Here is a 19,993-nt window from a genome sequence, read left to right on the forward strand (position 1 = left end):
ACACACGGAACCAGATGGTTTCAGACCCACTGGGCGCTCCAGAGAGAACGGAAAGGGGTGCTGGGGCAGAGCGTGGGTGGGAGCTGCGGAGGAGGGCTCTGAGGGCAGGTTACAGGTGAGCCTGAATCGTGAGGACCGGAACAGAAGGGACCAGGCGGGGGGATGCCCTCAGGAGGCTGGCAAAGAGAGGAACAGCAATGCCTCACGGGGTGCTGGAGGGACAGCGGGAAGGCCTGCGATCCCGGGAGAGGGGTCAGGCCTCCGTCTAGGGTGGGCAGACCTTGTACAGACCGACTCAGAGCCTCGTATAATGAGGGGCTCCGGGTCTTTCCCCTCGAGGGCTGCTAGGGAGAAGGAGGCGGCTGGTTGGTGCTGGGGAGGGACCCCTGCAGTGGCTGCCAGGGGAAGGTGTCACAGGCAGGCGCAGGGGCAGCTGGAGGAGACATGAGGACACTCGGGGCTGCTCCAGGCGAGAGCGGAGGCTGGCCAGACTTCAGGGACAGCCCAGGGTCAGCCGCGCGTGCAGTGTGGGCAGGGACGGATGGCTCTGAAAATACCACCCAGACAAGCCTGACTCTAACCGGAAATGTGGAAAACAAAACTATGCTGACTGAACAAACAGTTCCCTTTTATGAAATGCGAAGTTCAGCTTACGGTGTTCTGGGTTAGGAGAGGGTTTGAGTTATTAATCTCCAGTTATTCTAATAATAGGACCTAGATTCTAATTACATTATTTTCTACTGAATTCCTAATATTCTCTGAGAATACTAGAAATACTGTATGGCTAACATTCTACTGAAATAGAATATTTTCTAATATTCTAATATTTTAATATATTACATCCCAATAGTAATTAGAATATTATTTTAATATATTATATCCTAATAGTATCTTAGTTACTATTAAAACAGCATATTAAATTATTAGAATTCTAATAATTATGTTTCTATAATAACCCTAATAATAATTCTAATATATCCTAATACTATATTCTAATTCTACCCTATCCTACTTTATTCTACTCTATTTTAATAATTTTCTATTATAGTCTATCAATACTATGTTCTAATAGTATATTATATTCCAACATTGTCTTTCCTAATGGTATTCCGCATTATTATATTCTGTACTATTATAGTCTATCCTAACAATAAAGACAAAACAGAGGACACATGAACCCCATTCTGCTAAACATCACTGGGCACCGGGATTCAATTCTCCTCGGGCAAGGCTGCCCTCTCGTGGTCAGTAATGCACAGGAAGGAAGATATGCTGCTGGCTTGAGTGTGGAAGCTGATCGAATACAGGTGCAGAAAGATGTACAATTTCTATATCTTCTTGCTGGATTGACCGTACATGCCATTTATTTCAACGTTCTGCTTTGATTAGGACTTCCTGGGCTAGGGTGCATATGAAGAAATTTGGGTCTATGGGATTTGCTAGAGGTGTTTGACTAAAGAGCAATGGAAAATTGAAAAGATTAGATAGATTGATAGATATTGATCTATGATTGATAGATATTGATCTATGATTGATAGACAGATATTGATCTATGACTGACAGATATTGATCTATGATTGATAGATATTGATCTATGATAGACAGATATTGATCTATGACTGACAGATATTGATCTATGATTGATAGATACTGATCTATGACTGACAGATAGATATTGATCTATGATTGACAGATATTGATCTATGATTGATAGAAAGGCAGATAGCTAAAAATCAACAGATATACAGTTAGAGGTAGATATAAATAGATGATAGGTAGATAAAAATAAATATATAGAGAGTTAGAGATCGATATAGGTAGATGATAGGATAGATGACAGATGATAGATATATAGAATAGATGACATATAGATGATAGATAACAGATATAAAGTTAGAGATAAATAGGTACAGATAGTAAGACAGACAAAAAGGTAGATAGATGATGGATATAAATGACAAACTAGATGATAGGTAAATATGACATGATAAACAGGTGACAAGAGTGGGTAGACAGGTATGTTATGTAAATAGATGACAGAGCTGATAACAGACACAATAGAGAAGATATACAAAGACGACAGGCAGATACAGATGATAGCTAAACAGCCGAAAACTAGATATAAACGACAGACAGATCACAGATAGACGACGAAGAGACGGATGACTGACAGACGAATACGGACAGGTTTGCACAGATTCCCCCCCGGCTGGTCGGTCACACACTCAATGCAGGAGAAGGCCTCTTTCCATCTTTCTTTCCAACCGAAAGCTGTGGACCAGCCCTGCAGGGAATCAGACAGGCATGGAACAGGCCCCGGGTTTTATTAAAACCAGAGTAAACTCAGTGTCTGCAAAACCTACCAGCAAAAAGCACAGCCGCCAAAGAAAGCGGGACAAAGGGAAGCGGCGGGAGCGTGGACATAAGGCAGCACAGGTCGAGGAGGAGTCCCCGGGAGCGTGGGCAGAGCGCACACGTCGAGGAGGAGTCCCCAGGTGCACGGTTTCTGCGAGGGGGATGCCTGCTTTGTGTGTCCATCGCGCACGTCTCACGCGGGAGCCACGCTTCAATATTTAATCAGGCCGACCCCGTGAGAAACAGCCCAACTCCTGGCTATCTGGACCAGGGGCAACGTGATTCCTAACCTCCCCGGAGGCACGTCTGGGATTTCAGGGAAGAACACACTCCTTCCTTTCTGGCACACTCTCCGTTCATAACGTCCTCAATCGCGTTATCCATCACGTACGTTACCCAGCTCCGGGAGTCACCCCAGAGTGTCCGTGCGGGAGATGAACAGTATTTTCTTGGGAGACAGGGACACTTAGGAGACAGGATAAAAGACCGCGACAGCTGTGCCCTGCTGGTCCTTCAAGCCTGCGCTTTTACTCTTGGGAAATCAAGCCGAACGGTCAGTTCGTATCACCGTCACGAGCAGCGGGAAAGTGCCGTGCGCCCCGACCCCGAGGATCTGCCCCCGACCCCCAGTGCCCCGTCCTAGGGGCGGGCCGAGCACCCCAGGGCCAGCGAGTGGGGCCGCGACTCGCTGGAGACGTCTCCACGGAAACGCGACTCACCCCGAGAGCATCTCAAATATCAGGATGCCGAGGGCCCACCAATCCACGGCTCTCCCGTGGCCCTTGCTCTGGATGACTTCGGGGGCCAGGTACTCGGGGGTCCCGCAAAGGGTCCACGTCCTGTGGGCAGAGAAGGGGGTCCACAAAACTCAGCTGTGCTTGGCCAATGCGTGCGTCTCAGAAGCACTGAACGTTACAGTCACTGAATCGGTCAACAAGATGCCTTAAACCCTCGCCCCGTGGATAAAGACAGCAGCCTCGTCTGCCCTGACTTTTGTCCTTTATCAACACTCTGCAACCAAGAGAGAATCTGAGTCACGGCCCTGTTATCACGGCTGTGTCTTGTTCTCGGTGCTTACCTTCGCTGCTCAGAAAAAGCAAAACCCCCAGTCCCTGTTTTCCCATAACATGATGGGAAAAAGGATTCAAGGCTTGACTGGAGGGAGGGACCCTCAGGAACCCACACGTCTGCTTTATGAATAAATGAGCTGGTTCTGTCCTCCCAGAGGAAACACAAAGCGACAGCTAAGTGTCTTTTCCACCTGCTCTGCAAAAGGTCTGAACTGTTTCTGTGGGTTCGCGGTCATTTTAGTATCCGTGGTGGCTTTTGGAAATCCTCAGGTTAAGGGGCTCTGGGATGTCTGGGGTTTAAACGGGGCGGAGAGCTTTGGAAAGGCTTTTCTCCCCAGGAGTTGAGACTTGCAAAAAATTTAGCTTTTAGCCCCACCTAGAGGACGGCTGGCTGAAAGCAAGAGATTCCAACCAGCCAAGCGGGACCCAGCGTAGAAGGTGGAGATTTCTGAGTGTCTGGGTGGTTGGTTTTACTTTGGGTCACCCCTTCCCTGTGCTGCCTTAGATCTGTCTTTTTCACAACAGATGGGAGAAGCAGCCTCCTTCTCCTTTTAAGAGAATTCTATTTATACTTTAAAAAGCCCCAATGTTTAATTAAAACTTACAATTTGTAACATTTCTGCTGAAATATCTAAATTTTTATGACCTGCGGAAAATAAAGACTGATTTTTTTCTAATTTACTCTTTATTTGTGTATCTCAGTATGGAGGATTTTGCTAACAAAAATTCACCCGTGAAAAGATAAAAATGGTACAAACTTCCAGTTGAAAGATTAAGTCGTGGGGTTGTAACATACGGCGTGGTGACTATATAATTAATAATACTGTATTGTATATTTGAAAGTTGCTAATAGATATGAAAAGTTCTCATCAAGAGTAAAAACTTGTAGCTGTGTGGTGTTGGATGTTGATTATAGAGTTATTGGGGAAGGTCATTTTATAATAGATACATATATCCAATCACTATGTCGTACACCCGAGACTAATACAATGTTATACGCCAATTATACCTCAATTTAGAAAAAAAAGATAAAGAGCCATCAGTGGATGACGGATACACAGCATGGGGTCCATGCACACAGTGGAATGACTCAGCCATGACAAGGAGCAAAGCTCTGACACAGGCTACCACGTGGAAGGACCTTGAACACACGATGCTCAGTGAGAGAAGCAGACCCAGGAGGACAGGTATTTTACAATTCTATTTATATGAAATATCCAGAAGAGGCAAATCCACTGAGAAAGAAAGCAGGTTAGCAGTTGTCAGGGGCAGGGGGAGTGACTGGTAATGAGTATGGGGTTTCTTTTGGGGGAGGGATAAGAATGTTCTGGAACTAAACAGGTGTGATGGTTGTACAACCTTGTGAATGTGCTAAACGCCACTGCATTCTTCACTTTAAAATGGCTAACACAGTGGATTTTGTGTTATACGAATCTTAACAGAATTTTTTAAAGCCACATAGTTTCTCTCTGCTACACCCCAAGGATCACATATTGGGTACCCTGGTCCCTTACACCCCCCCGCTGCATTTAAGGCAGCTCTGAACACCTCAGGACCCCGTTCGACAGACTCTGCTTGAGGTCTGCAACCTCTCAGGTCCCTGCGTGCTCCAGTCCGTTGGCAAGAAAGAGGGAAAATTCAATTTTTAAAAACCCTGTGTCCAAAGCATAGGAAAATAACACGCTAAGGTCATGCTCATGTTTTGTATGACAGATCAGTGATAGTGATCAACATCCAAAAGGGCAACCACGGACTTCCCTGGCGGTCCAGTGGTTAAGACTTTGCCTTCCAATGCAGGGGGTGCAGGTTCCATCCCTGGCCGGGGAGCTAAGATCCCACATGCCTGGTGGCCAAAAAAACCAAAACATAAAACAGAAGCAATATTGTAACAAATTCAATGAAGACTTCAAAAAGGGTCCACATCAAAAATATCTTTTAAAAAAAAACAGGGCAATCAAAGGAAACACCAGGGAAAATGCTGCTGTGACACATGAGCTATGAGCTCCATCGGAGCCTTTAGCAAAAGTCTGAATGGTGACTTTCTCTTCCCAAAAGTGCAACTTAGACAGCTAGGCTGTTAAACCACAAAGAAGATTTGGAAATCGCTTGGTTCCATCCCATGTTCTTACATTGGGTAAAAGTCCAAGGCAATCAATGTCATCTGCCTGTTTTGTGTTTTTGGTGTGTGTTTGTCATCATGACATAACGCTAAATCCCCAGAACACATTTATCATATAACTGGAAGTTTGTACCTTCACCCATTTCCCCTTCCGCTCATCCCCTGCCCCTGGCAACCACCATCCTACCCTCTGGTTCTATGCGTTCAGCTGTTTTTTTAAAAAATTAAAGTATCGTTGATTCACAATGTTGTGTTAGTTCCAGGTGTACAGCAAAGTGATTCAATTAAACACATATTTTTTTTTCAGATTCTTTACCATTATGGTTTATCATAGGATATTGGATATAGTTCCCTGTGCTATACAGTAGGTCCTTGTTGGTTATCTATTTTATATATAGTAGTGTGTATCTGTTAATCCCAAACTCCTAATTTATCCCTCCCCCGCCCTTTCCCGTTTGGTAACCATAAGTTTGTTTTCTAAGTCTGGTAGTCTGTTTCTGTTTTGTAAATAAGATCATTTGTATTATTTATTTAGATTCCACATATAAGTGAAATCATATGATACCTGTCTTTCTCTGTCTGACTTACTTTGCTTAGTACGATAATCTCTAGGTCCACCCATGGTCCTGCAAATGGCATTATTTCATTCTTTTTCATGGCTGAGTAATATTCCATTGTCTATGTGTACCACATCTTCTTTGTCCATTCATCTGTCGATGGACACTTAGGTTGCTTCCATGTCTTGGCTACTGTAAATAGTGCTGCTATGAACACAGGGGCACGTGTATCTTTTTAAATTAGTTTCCGTCTTTTCTGGTTTTATGCCCAGGAGTGGGATCTCGAATTCAGCTTTTTTAGATTCCACACCTAAATAAGATGCTACAGTATGCGTCCTTCTGTGACTGACTTATCTCACTTTAATGCCCCCAAGGTCCAACCACGTCGCAAATGGCAAGATTTCCTTCTTTTTTGTGGCTGAATAATATTCCATTTTATACACATCTCCTATCTTCTTTATCTACAAGCCAAGAAACACGTGAGGCTACCAAAAGCTAGGAGAGGGGCACAGAACAGATGGTTTTCTAGAGCCTTTACAGGGAACATTGCCCTGGCAACACCCTGATTTCCTACGCTGGCCCCCAGAACTGTGAGGCTGTAACATTCTGTTGGGTTAAGCCCCTTAGTTTGTGGTACTTTGTTATGGCGGCCCCAGAAGCCAAACACCCACCCCTTGGGGGCCATATCACATCAGCCCTCACCCAGTTCACCTCTGCTTCTAAAGCACCTGGGGTTTTCACACTCCACACCGCGTATTATAACTTGTGTCATGTGACGGGCTACAAGCTAAATGATGGCCAGAGAAACAAAACATTTGGAAACACATCTTTGGAGGTCCAGAAAATTGTCAGAATGACGTCCACGTTTATCTCTTTAAACAGGCTGACCCCCCAGTTGCCCCCTCAGGCTTGGGGAGGTGACATCATGTCACGCAAACAAGCAGCTACAGCTCAGAAAGGGGATGCGGTGGGGTTTCCGTGAGGAAGAACTTCAGCTTCTCCGTGTGACTTTGCCCTGTGATCGGCGGGAGGAAAGAGTCAAAAGTGCAGAGGTGACCACTTCACCCCATGCAGATGGCTACTATCAAAAAAACAGAAAACCAGTGGTGACGGGGATGTGGAGAAAAGGGAGCCCTCCTACACTGTAGGTGGGAATGTAAGATGGTGCAGCCACTCTGGAGAACAGGATGGAGGGTCCTCAGGAAACTAAAAATAGAATCACCGTTATGATCTGGCAATCCCACTCCTGGGCATATACCCACGAGACATGAAAGCAGGGTCTTGAAAAGATACTTGTACACGTGTGTTCATAACAGCACTGTTCACAACAGCCAAAAGACAGAAGCAACCCAAGTGTCCCTCATGGATGAATAAACAAAATGTAATACATCCAGACTGTGGAATACTATTCGGCCTTGAAAAGGAAGGGAATTCTGACACCTGCTACAACATGGAAGAACCTTGAAGATATCATGCTCAGTGAAAAGGAAAAATACCTAATGATTCCACTTACATGGGGCCCCTAGAGGAGTCATATTCAGAGAGACAGAAAGTAGATGGTGGGTCCAGGCGCTGAAGGGCGAGGGAGCAGGGGAGCTGGCACATTTTAATGGGGACAGAGTTTCAGTTCTGCAAGAAGAAAAGAGTTCTGGAGATGGATGGGGGGGGGACGGCTGTACCTCGTTCTGAATGTAATTAATACACTGAATTTTACGCTTAAAATTGGTTAAGATGGTATCTTTGATGCTATCTATACTTTGCCACAATTAAACTTTTATAAAGTGCGGAGACAGAGGAGGCTAAGAAAGGAGGGTGTCCCCATGGGCGGGAGATCCAGGAACAGGTGTCTGATACCCAGAGTCAAGGTAAGGTAGCCAGCACCTCGGCAGAAGCTGGACCAAGGGCGGGTTTGGAAAGGATCCGGGACCAGTACGTCCAGACAGAGCCGTGTGTGAATCACGTCCAGCTGGCACGCTCCTGCCAAGGAGCATGTCGCTGGGACAGCCACTTAGCAGCTCCGGGCTGCAGCCCAGGTCCAGACCACGTGTGCCCGGGCTGCCTAGTGTTGCCGTCGTGTCTGGCACCTGTCTGTAGACTGGCAGAAAGGAACGGCATCTTAGGAGGGAGAAAATATCCTTTGCAAAGAACTCCTCCAACAAGAGATGCAATGATGAAGCACGGACAGAAGAAACCCTTACCTTGCAGGTTTAATGTAAAGAAAGCAACAGTGTGTGCTCACTGATATGTTTGCCCACTCTCTCTCTCTCTCTGCCCATCATCGAGCTCACGCTGACCCTGCTGTGTAAGCGGTGCATCTGGCCCGAGCCCTCCCCAGGTCCACTGGAGTGCTGGGGGTCTTGGGCGGGGGTCTTCAGCTCTCTCCAGGAACCCACCCAAAGGTGCTCTTGGGTCCCTGCTTCCCTTCCCCATGACACCTCTCCATTCCCGATCTCTGATTCTTTTTTCACACGATAGACTCTTTCCCATTTCCCTAGAACCCCTTGTGATACAAAGTACCATTCCAATTTCAAATCCTATGGAAGGAATGGGGTCACGTTGCATTGGCGCAGATAGAGACTGTATGGTCCGGTAACCAGCCAGGAATTCGGGTGCAGCAGGTGGCCGTTAAGTTCCAGGAAGGAAAGCAGATGGGAGACGTGGGTTCTTCCCACACGGAGTCGAGCGGGAAGGGGCTCACACTACCTGCTGGGCTTTTTCAAGTGACATCCCGTCAGGGTGCACAGAACCACCTGGCGGTCCAGCTAGGAGTTTCCTGTCCCCAAGACTTAAGCTTAGGAGCGCCTTTCTTCCCGCCACACCCAGCTGAGTCAACTCAAAGTCAACCCTCATTGCTTTGGCTCATGAAATCCTTTAATTCTGCTGAACGATCCGGTACTGGCCCGTTAATGCTGTATTCCCAGGTGGGGCACATCCACGGTTGCCTGAATCTAGCTGGAAGCCTGGTGCTTAGCTCATGTCCTCACCAGGTGGAGGTGGGTGCAGATAATTCTATCTGTGTTAGCTGTGGTGTCTCCGCTTACATGTGGAAAGGTGAGTCTCTCCCTCGCTTCATCCTGGGGTATGGGGCACAGATCGAAGGCTCTATGACTTTCCAGTTTCTCAGTAAACTCAGGTAGCCTGACCCCTCATTCAAGTAAAAGCTTTCTCCAAAAAGCCCCCAGGCTTCTCGGATGTAGAGAGGCATAAACTGCTAGAAAGAGCTTCAGACTGCAGTAAACGTTCTTAAAGCCTTAGATTTCAAACAGTACTGCAGTTCCCTAAAAAGTTAAAGAGAATTTCCTTAAGTCCCAGAAACTTCAGTCCTTGGTTAATGCCCCCAAAGAATTGAAAGCAGGGCTCTAACAAACATTTGTACCCCCAGGTTCATAGCAGACGATTATTGCAAGGTGGAAGCAGTCTTCTCCTTTTAAGAGAATTCTCTTTATACTTAAAAAAGCTTCCTGCAAAAAGCCCCCATGCTTCTTGGATGTAGAGTCATAAATTGCTAGAAAGAACTTCACACTGCAGTAAATATGTTAAGACAAGACAGACAGTGGTGGATGTTACTGGGAGAATGCTGGTCCAGGCTGTGAATTATCGATGTCCCTGGTCTTATCGTTTCTGCTCACTTGGCTCTTGAAGAGAGGGCAAAGTGACACCCGCCGTTCTCAGTTTTCTCACTGTTACCAGTTCCACCACAACTGGGGGTGGGAGACCGTTATCCAAGTATGCTCTGTAAAATAGATGTCCCATTGCTCATGTGTTCCTACTCCCTACTGCCTTTCACTGCATCCCCACTGAGTTGAATTGTGTTCCCCCCACAAAAGTCCTAGACTCCGGTACCCGTGAATGTATTTGGAAATAGGGTCTTGCAGATGTAATCAGGTTAAGACTGGGACTAATCCAATGACTCGTGTCCTTCAAAGAAGAGGAAGAGAGAGAGATCTCTCTACTGTATTAGAAGGAGGCCACCTACAAGCCAGGAAGACAGCCTCACTAGGAACCAAATAGGCCAGCATCCTGCTCATGGACTTCCAGAACTGGAAGAAATACATTTCTTATAAGGTCACCAATCCTATGGGATTAGGATCCCACTGTCATGACCTCATTTGACCTTAATTACTTCTGAACAACATGATCTCCAAATACAGCCACAATGGGGGTTGGAGCTTCAAGACATGAATTTTGAAGGAACCCAAGTTCAGTCCAGAGCAATGGTGGTGATCATGAAGTTGATAGTGATGATGGTGATGATGGTGATGCTGGTGATGAAGGTGATAATTATGGAGATGATGATGGTGATGATGGCACCGATGATGACGACGGTCATTACAACGTTGATGTTGATGATGGCGATTGTGATAATGGCGATAATGATGGTGATGATGTTGGTGATGATGGTGATGATAGTGGTGATGATGGTGATGATGATGGTGGTGATGATGGTGGTGATGATGGTGATGATGATGATGGTGGTGATGATGGTGATGATGGTGATGATGATGGTGATGATGGTGGTGGTGATGGTGGTGATGATGGTGGTGATGATGGTGATGATGATGATGGTGGTGATGATGGTGATGATGGTGATGATGATGGTGATGATGGTGGTGATGGTGATGATGATGGTGGTGATGGTGGTGATGATGGTGGTGATGATGGTGATGATGGTGATGATGATGACGGTGGTGATGATGGTGATGATGGTGGTGATGATGGTGATGATGATGATGGTGGTGATGATGGTGATGATGGTGGTGATGGTGGTGGTGATGATAGTGGTGATGATGGTGATGATGGTGATGATGGTGGTGGTGATGATGGTGATGATGGTGGTGATGATGGTGGTGGTGATGGTGGTGGTGATGATGATGATGATGATGGTGATGATGGTGATGATGGTGGTGATGATGGTGATGATGATGATGGTGGTGGTGATGATGGTGATGATGGTGGTGATGATGGTGATGATGATGATGGTGGTGGTGATGATGGTGATGATGATGATGGTGATGATGGTGGCGATGATGGTGATGATGGTGGTGATGATGGTGATGGTGATAGTGGTGATGATGGTGATGATGGTGATAATGATGGTGATAATGATGGTGATGATGACGGTGGTGATGGAGATGAAGGTGATAACTATGGAGATGACGATGGTGATGACAGTGGTGGGGATGTTGGTGATGACGATGATGTGAGGGTGGGCATGATAAAGTCAGAAGCACCTACTGTCTACTCAATGCTTACTACATGATAGGAACCGTTCTTAGGAAATCCTTTCCAATGAGCAGACCCATCCATTGTTACCAATCGCCCTACAGGGTAGGAACAATTCTCATTACGCAGATGAGCAAAACCAAGGCACACGGGGTGATTACAATGTACTCAATCTCACCAGCTGGAGAGTGGCAGACACAGGGGTCCAGCAGAGGCAAGTGGTCCCCATATCCACTCTTCATTCCTAACTGCCCCTCTGAGGTGCTTCCGATAACAGAGGCTCCTGGTAAGGGAAATAAATTTAACCTGGAAGCCATAAGGTACTACCAGCTGGCAATTGTGGGGTTGCACGCAAACCACCTTACCTCTCAGGGCCTCAGATTTCTCAGCTGTAAAATGATGATGGTTGGCCAAACTTATCACCGAGTGAATTTGTGAAACATTTTATTGGTGGTTTGTTTGAATCAGGGCTTCCAAATAAAATGATTAAAAAAATCCCAAAAAACTACCAGGTGGACTATATACCATATGTTACCAATAGGGGGCAGCACCAAGGCCATAAAACCAATTTTTAAAACTATATAAAGTCTTCACACTCTTCTACGTAAAACCATCCCATTTTATTCTTAGCCATGCAATAGAAGAAATTCTATAGGGGAAAATCAGATTGCATTTAACAGCATCCTAGAATGAAACTGGGTCATTTGTAGAGACATGGATGGACCTAGAGACTGTCATACAGAGTGAAGTAAGTCAGAAAAACAAACATCGTAGATTAATGCATATATGTGGAATCTAGAAAAATGATACAGATGAACTTATCTGCAAAGCAGAAATAGAGACACAGACGTAGAGAACAAATGTATGGATACCAAGGGGGAAGGAGGGGGATGGGATGAATTGGGAGATTGGGATTGACATATATACACTATTGATACTATGTATAAAATAGATAACTAATGAGAACCTACTGTATAGCTCAGGGAACTCTACTCAGTGCTCTGTGGTGACCTAAATGGGAAGTGAATCCAAAAATGAGGGGATATAGGTGTATGTATAGCTGATTCATTTTGCTGTACAGCAGAAACCAACACAACACTGTAAAGCAACCATGTTCCAATAAAAATTAATTAAAAAAAAATAACTGCATCATAAAAGCAATCCTAGGATAGCCCTTCTCTAAAAACCATCAGCGATGAATCATTTAGTATACAACAGCTCCCAAATCGTTTCCCACAAATGGGGCTGTTTCTACGACGTGAGGGACACAGGTATCACCTGAACCAACCCCATCTCGTCACGGAATAGGACGCTACGGGTGTATTTTCCAGGTCTACTTCCCAAGATGGGAGTTACTGGCTGCATGTGGCATCTGAGCACTTTTAAAAGTACAGAGGTACTGAAATTCTAATCCAATTTTAATTAATTTGAACATTCAATTTAACAACCCATACTCGATGCAGCGACTGAAAAACTTTTAACTATTTCTGGAGAGCTTGGGCACGTGAATCTACTTTTTTTTCCAGCTGTTAAGTGTTACGGACGCTAAATACAGATCAAGTGTTTCTGATGAACATTTAGCACCCTCCCTGAGACGCACGCACCAAAGGACAAAAGGCACATGGAATTTCAAAACCTCAGTTGCAAAACTTCACGTAAAGTCTCTCAGTGCTGATACTGATGATACGTTGAAGCGATCCTATTCGGGATATACTGAATTAAATCGACTTTATGAACAAAATAATCTGTACCTGTTTTACCTTTAAAAACACGGCTACTTAAAAATGTGAAGTAAGGGGCTTCCTTGGTGGCGCAGTGGTTGAGAGTCTGCCTGCCGGTGCAGGGGACGCGGGTTCGAGCCCTGGTCTGGGAAGATCCCACATGCCGCGGAGCGGCTGGGCCCGTGAGCCACAACTGCTGGGCCTGCGCCTCTGGAGCCTGTGCTCCGCAACGGGAGAGGCCGCGATGGTGAGGCCCGCGCACCGCGATGAGGAGTGGCCCCCGCTTGCCGCAACTAGAAAGAAAAGCCCTCGCACAGAAGCGAAGACCCAACACAGCCAGAAATAAATAAATAAATAAATAATTTAAAAAAAAAAAAAAAAACTGTGAAGTAAGACACGAGGTCCGCGTTGGACTTGTATTGGACAGCACTACTCTAGACAGAAATTTTAGGAACTTAAATTACTAAAATTGTCCGGAGGAACAAAACATACATCTTTGGTCCGTTGAAATAAAGTGCTGTATGACAGCAGGTATTATCAGCAGCTGTGACGGTATCAGAAAAAGTAGAGTCCACACCGCCATAAAGAACAGACTGGTAGTTGCCAAGCGGGAGGGGGGTGGGGGAGGAATGGAGTGGGGGTCTGGGGTTAGCAGATGCAAACTAGTGTATATAGGACGCATAAACAATAAGGTCCTACTGTAGAGCCCAGGGAACTCTATTCAATCTCCTGGGATAAACCATCATGGAAAAGAATATGAGAAAGAATGCATATATATGTAGAACCGGAATCACTTTGCTGCACAGCAGAAATAAACACAACATTGTAAATCAACTCTACTTCAATAAAACACATTTTTTTTTTTTTTTTTTTAATAAAACACATTTTTGAAAAAAGAAAGAAAAAGTAGAGTCCATTGTGTCTCCCCCTCTGTCTGGGTGTGTCTACTCAACGCCTAATTGTATCAGCTGATGGGGTGGGCAATTGGGGATACAGGGAGAAAAGCTTACGTTTTCTCAGAGGATTAAAAAACAACAATAAAACAAAACCACAGCAAAATCAACCCAAACCAAAACAAAGCAAAAACCTAGAAAACAAATGTGTGACGTAAAGGATGAGAGACTGCCAACATGGAAAATAAGCAAGTTCTATTTCCCCCCACCAACCCTGCCCCTGGCCCCAGCTTTAGCCACTTAGGGTCTGACTCCCTTCTTTGGAATAAAAATCTAGAATTGAACCCAAAACCATACCTTTAGACCCCGAGAGAAGCCCCCAGTGCTTCATGTAAGGGGCCTTCCTCGCTTAACTGCATGGGATTTAAAACACTAACAGTTAACACTTTTATTCTCTACATCTCGGGCAGCGTCGTTCCCAGTAGAAAGAGCGTGCTGTTTATAAACTAAAAGAGTCGTGAAAACGCAACACATACGGCTTTGCAAGTACATCAGCCTTACTTATCCCACATGCTGTCCTTTTCTAAGCTCTAAATTATAGGATGATACACGTTCATTATAAACACTTCTCCCCAGGTAAACAGAGCATTCAGGATCCTTGGGGCGAATTAATCCAAAAGGTATTTTATATTGAATTATGTAAGATTTTATTTTATTATTCTTCATGACATCAACTTTTCGGTGCTAACAATGTTTCTCAGAATATTTGTCCCAGTAATCCCACTTTTGGAAATCTATATTGTGGAATTCATCTCAAACACGTATTTATAAATAGCGCATGTACTGCACCTGTATTGACACAGGAGAACAGTCAAACTCATCATGCATTTGCTCAGCAAAAGGACCCTTTTGGTGTTTTGTTGTTATAAGAAATGAAAAGATATAAGTTTAAAAAAAAAACCCGACATAAAGACGATGTCAAAATGTTTAAAGGCATAATCCTTCCTGCTCAAAGGTGGTGGATTAAAGGAATTCAGCTCTGCCCCCTCCCAAAAAGACAATGAAGAACGATAGAAGGAAACTGTACAACATGGGATCCACCAGGACTAAAAAGGAACCAGGTGACAACAGCAGCACAATTTTGGAAGGTGCCCAGGAGATGAAGGTCTGTCGGAGCAGAGCTGAGTGGAAAATGGAAGGGAGAGTGCGGGGAGAAAGCTCCTGGACTCCACGTACGTGCACGGAACATGCGAGAAAAATGAAAGCTAACTTGAGAGCTATCCCCTCACACCTGTCGGAATGGCTCTTATCAGAAAGACAAGCCGTAACATGAGCTGGTGAGGGTGTGGAGAAAAGGGAACGCACGTGCACTGTTGGTGGGAATGTAAACTGCTGCAGCCACTATGGAGAACAGGATGGAGGTTCCTCAGAAAACTAAAGATAGAGCTACCATGTGATCCAGCAATCCCATTCCTGGGCATATATCTGGAGAAAACTCTAATTCGAAAAGATACATGCACCCCAATGTTCATTGCAGCACTGTTTACGATAGCCAGGACATGGAATCAACCTCAATGTCCACTGACAGATGAATGGATAAAGATGTGGTATATACGTATATGTGTGTATATATATATATATATATATATGTGTATGTGTGTGTGTGTGTGTGTGTGTATGTATATATATATATATATATATATATATATATATATATATATATATATATATAAAATGGAATATTACGCAGCCATGAAAAAGAATGAAATCATGCCATCTGCAGCACTGTGGTTGGACCTGGAGATTGTCATACTGAGTGAAGTGAGTCACACAGAGAAAGACAAATACCATACGATATCACTTCTATGTGGAATCTAAAGAAAAAGCAAGTCACAGCGCAGAGGACACAGAGCACGCTGCCAGAGGCAGGGGACGGGAAGATGGGAAAACGGGGGAAATGTTCACTTACTTGTCCACCAGTTTCTTGGCGAATCCGAAGTCAGTGAGCTTGATGTGACCGTCTCTATCCAGCAGGATGTTCTCCGGCTTCAGGTCCCTGTAGACGATCTCCTTGGAGTGCAGGTACTCGATCGCACAGATGATCTCCGCTGAGTAGAAGAGCCCGGTGGAGCTGGAGAAGCGGCCCTGGTTGCGCAGGTAGCTGAAGAGCTCACCACCTGGCACGAACTCCATCAGCATGTACAGGAAGCGGTCATCGTGCCCCGTCCAGAACCTGCGGGACCAGAACGGGAGTGAGGGCTGCGGCTCGGATGGACAGAAAGGGACAGGGACGGACGGATGCTGAGATGGCACTTAGATGGAGGTCGTGTTACATGAACAGGTCATGTTAAGATGTATCTCTAGGTAAGAGATGATCATACTACGTGAAGTAAGACAGAGAACGACAAATACCATATGATATCACTTACATGTGGAATCTAAAATGAGACGCAAATGAACTCATCTACAAAACAGAAACAGACTCACAGACACAGAGAACAGACTTGTGGTTGCCAAGGGGGAGGGTGGTGGGGGAGGGATGGAGTGGGAGTTTGGGGTTAGCAGATGCAAACTATTATATAGAGAATGGATAAACAACAAGGTCCTACTGTAGAGCACAGGGAACTCTATTCAATCTCCTGCAATAAACCATAATGGAAAAGAATATGATAAAGAATGCAAATATACGTATAACGGAATCACTTTGCTGTGCGGCAGAAATTAACACGACATTGTAAATCAACTCTACTTCAATTAATCTTTTAAAAAAAAGATATATCTCTAGGTCCATGTTAGGATACTCATATACACGGACAGACGCAAGACATGTGTGTGGACAGATGTTAAGATTTGGTAGAGATCGATGTTAAGATACGTCTATAGGTATTAGAACAGAAAAACCAACACATAAACAGATGATTATTTTGTAAAAAAAGATACATCCCTAGGTAGATGTTAAGATACTCATACAGACGGACCGATGCCCGCATCTGTGTGTGGGGCGATGTTAAGACTTGGTATAGAGCGATGTTATTGGTACAGATACATGTTAAGACATGGCATAGACAGATGTCACGTCATGTGTATAAATACACGTTAAGATCGATCTCTAGGTGGATGTTAAGATACTCGTATAGGTGAACAGATGTCGAGATACGTGTGTGGACACATGTTAAGGTTTGGCAGAGATCCATGTTATGGGTACAGGTACCCATTCGATGTGCTAAGATGTGGCACAGATGATGTTACGTTACGTGTACAGACACACGTTTAGACACGTATAGGCAGACGTTAAGATTCAGGTACAGGCAGATGTTAGGATACAGGGAGACACAATGCTGAGAGATGGCTATCCTGTAGATGTGCAAAGGTCTCAGAATGGCCAAGAGGAAATACCAGCTTTTGATGATAAACTGGTGAACAGCTTGTTACGGGCTGAATTGTGTCCCCAACCCCCAAATTCATATGTTAAGTCCTCACCCCAGGACCTCCGAATGTGACTGATTTGGAGATGGGGTCTTCAAAGAGGGGATGAAGGTACAATGAGGTCACTAGGGTGCGGCCCTGATCCCATAGGACAGGTGTCCCTATAAGAGGAGGAGATCAGGACACAGACACACACAGAGGGACGACCCTGGGAGGACACAGGGAGGAGAGGGCCGTCTCCACGGTCTCAAAGGGCACCCACAAGGCCGACATCCTGACCTCAAGACTTCCAACCTCCCCAAACATGCACTAATAAATCTGCGGCTCCAGCCGCGCCATCTGGGGTGCTTGTCTCACAGCCCGAGCAGACTCACACGGGGTGGGCACACCTCAGGGATCACACGTGGTTCAGTGGCCCCAGGGCTGTCATCAAGACTGCAAATTTCCAGTCCATTCACGATGGCCTCCCAGACGCCTGCTGGGAAAGGTGGCCATTCACAAAACCCCAAAGTAAAAGATTTCTAAGCAACGACGGGTAGGAGATGTCCCCAGAGAGTCAGAAGAGACACATCATCCCTAGAAAGGCGTTGATCGGCTCTGTTCACGGAAGAAAAGGCAGCAGCGAGAAACTGAGGAGAAAAGAAGAATATGGATGCGAGAAGAAGACAGAGTCCTGAATGAATTTTAGAGGTCATGGCAAAGAGGAAAAGCAACAACTACATCCTGGGGAGATACGCACTGATGGAGAAGAAAGTTTGCCTGTAAAGGAAACGTAGACATGTATAGCTGATTCACTTTGTGATACAGCAGAAACTAACACACCATTGTAAAGCAGTTATACGCCAATAAAGATGTTAAAAAAAAAAGAAAAAGATGTAGAGAAAAAGAGGAACGCTCTTTGGAAGCAAGGGCTCTTGTTTTTGAGCGGATTTAGGACACAGAAGCGTGACTGACGCACAAGCACATAAAGGTCCCCCTGCAGGATCGGGACACACAGAGGATGATGTGAACCAACGTCAGGCTACCGTGCCAACGGTACCTGATCCGCGACGCCCCAGCCCGGACATCTTCTCTGCTCAGGACACTGTGCTGCCCTCCCAGGCTGGTCCCAAAGAGCTGCGTCCATCTGGGCTTCCGTGAACACAAAGGATGCGCGGAGGACCCGGCATCCTTGTGGGGGGGGGGGGGCGGTGCTCAGGGCACCATCCACCAGATGGTCTTGCCTGCTTCCAAAAAAATAAAGAAAAGTACAGGCACACCTCGTTTCAGTGTGCTTTGCACACACCGCATTTTTAACAAGTGGAAGGTCTGTGACAACGCTGTTCCGCGAGCAACTCTACGGGCACCATTTTTCCAACACCATTTGCTCACTTTGTGTGTCTGGGTCCCGTTTTGGTAATTCTCGCAATACTTCAAACCTTTTCATTAGTGTGGCGATCTGTGATTTTGGGTGTTTCTATCGCAAAAGAGCAAGTCACGGAAGGCTCACAGGATGGTAAGCCATTTTTACCAATAAAGTGTTTTTCACTACGGCACCCACATTGCTTTTTTAGACATAACGGTATTGCATACTTAACAGACTACAGTCCAGCGTAAACATAACTTTGAGATGCGCTGGGAAACCAAAAACTTTGTGTGACTCGCTTTACAGTGCTATTTGCTTTACTGTGGTGCTCTGGAACAGAACCCACCGTTATCTCTGAGATCTGCCTGTAATAAACCGTGTCAATATATCCACAGAGCATTGGAGGAGAGAGTTTGCAATGACCCAAAAACTAGCTGGAAGGAAAATCACAAAGCAATAACCAAGTGCGGCAGTGGTCAGGAAGGTATAAGTTTATGCACTAAATAAAAAGATGGGGGACACTTCCCGGGCGGTCCAGTGGTCAGGACTTGGCGCTTTCACTGCCGAGGGCACGGATTCAATTCCTGGTTGGGGAACTAAGATCCCCGCAAGCCTTGTGGTGCGTGCGGTCAAATTTGAAAAAAAAAAAGATGGGCTGCAGAGAGGAAAAATGCACCCCGTCGTAGATGTGAATATCTTTTCTATGCCAAAGGGAAGCCTTTTAAAAAAGGACAACACACTACTCTGATGTTCAAATGAACGGCTGTTTTGTTAAGCACTACGGTTTATATGTCTTCGCACAATATGGGCCACACGTTACAAAAGGCTTTCTCTACGTGCGCGTTTACACGTGCAGACTCTTTGCACGACGGGTGCAGCTGGGGGATGACGGGTGCAGTTGGGGGATGACGGGTGCAGTTGGGGGATGACGGCTACCCTCCGATAGGGTTGTTATACATGCCATTCTTTCTCGGTGTTCCTCGTTGACGTCTGTCTCTCGGAGTCAGAGACGGCCCGGGATCCTGTCTGTGAGAAGCACAGTGGCGGCCACGTCTGGGCGCTGCTTCTCTCCCAGTTCCTGACAGCCGTGCGTCTCTGTCCTGTTCCCCTTCTCACATCTTACAGCTCAAAGGCTCAAGATGTGCAGTGCTGAGACTTGAGGGAACACAGGACGCAGGTAGAGGGCTTTGGGGTTGCGGCTTGTGGCTATCGCTACTGGCGTGGAAGACAACTTTGCCCCCCGAAGTATCTCTTTGTCACGCGGATTATTTCGAGCTGAAAACA

General features: G+C 45.6%; 1 protein-coding gene across 1 annotated transcript in view; it reads right to left on the reverse strand.

Moving 5' to 3' along the window:
* The window catches only part of LOC309653441 (cAMP-dependent protein kinase catalytic subunit PRKX), an 86,835-nt gene that overhangs the window by 19,516 nt on the left and 47,326 nt on the right, over positions 1–19,993 (reverse strand). Inside the window, exons 3-4 of the mRNA XM_082448136.1 lie at positions 15,908–16,171; positions 3,075–3,194 (exon numbers count right to left, since the gene is read on the reverse strand). Of these exons, the coding sequence (XP_082304262.1) occupies positions 3,075–3,194; positions 15,908–16,171 (384 nt within the window). The remainder of the gene's footprint in view (positions 1–3,074; positions 3,195–15,907; positions 16,172–19,993) is intronic.

This window comes from Balaenoptera physalus (genome assembly GCF_965194825.1).
Source record: "Balaenoptera physalus genome assembly, chromosome: Y".
Taxonomy (NCBI): Eukaryota; Metazoa; Chordata; class Mammalia; order Artiodactyla; family Balaenopteridae; genus Balaenoptera; species Balaenoptera physalus.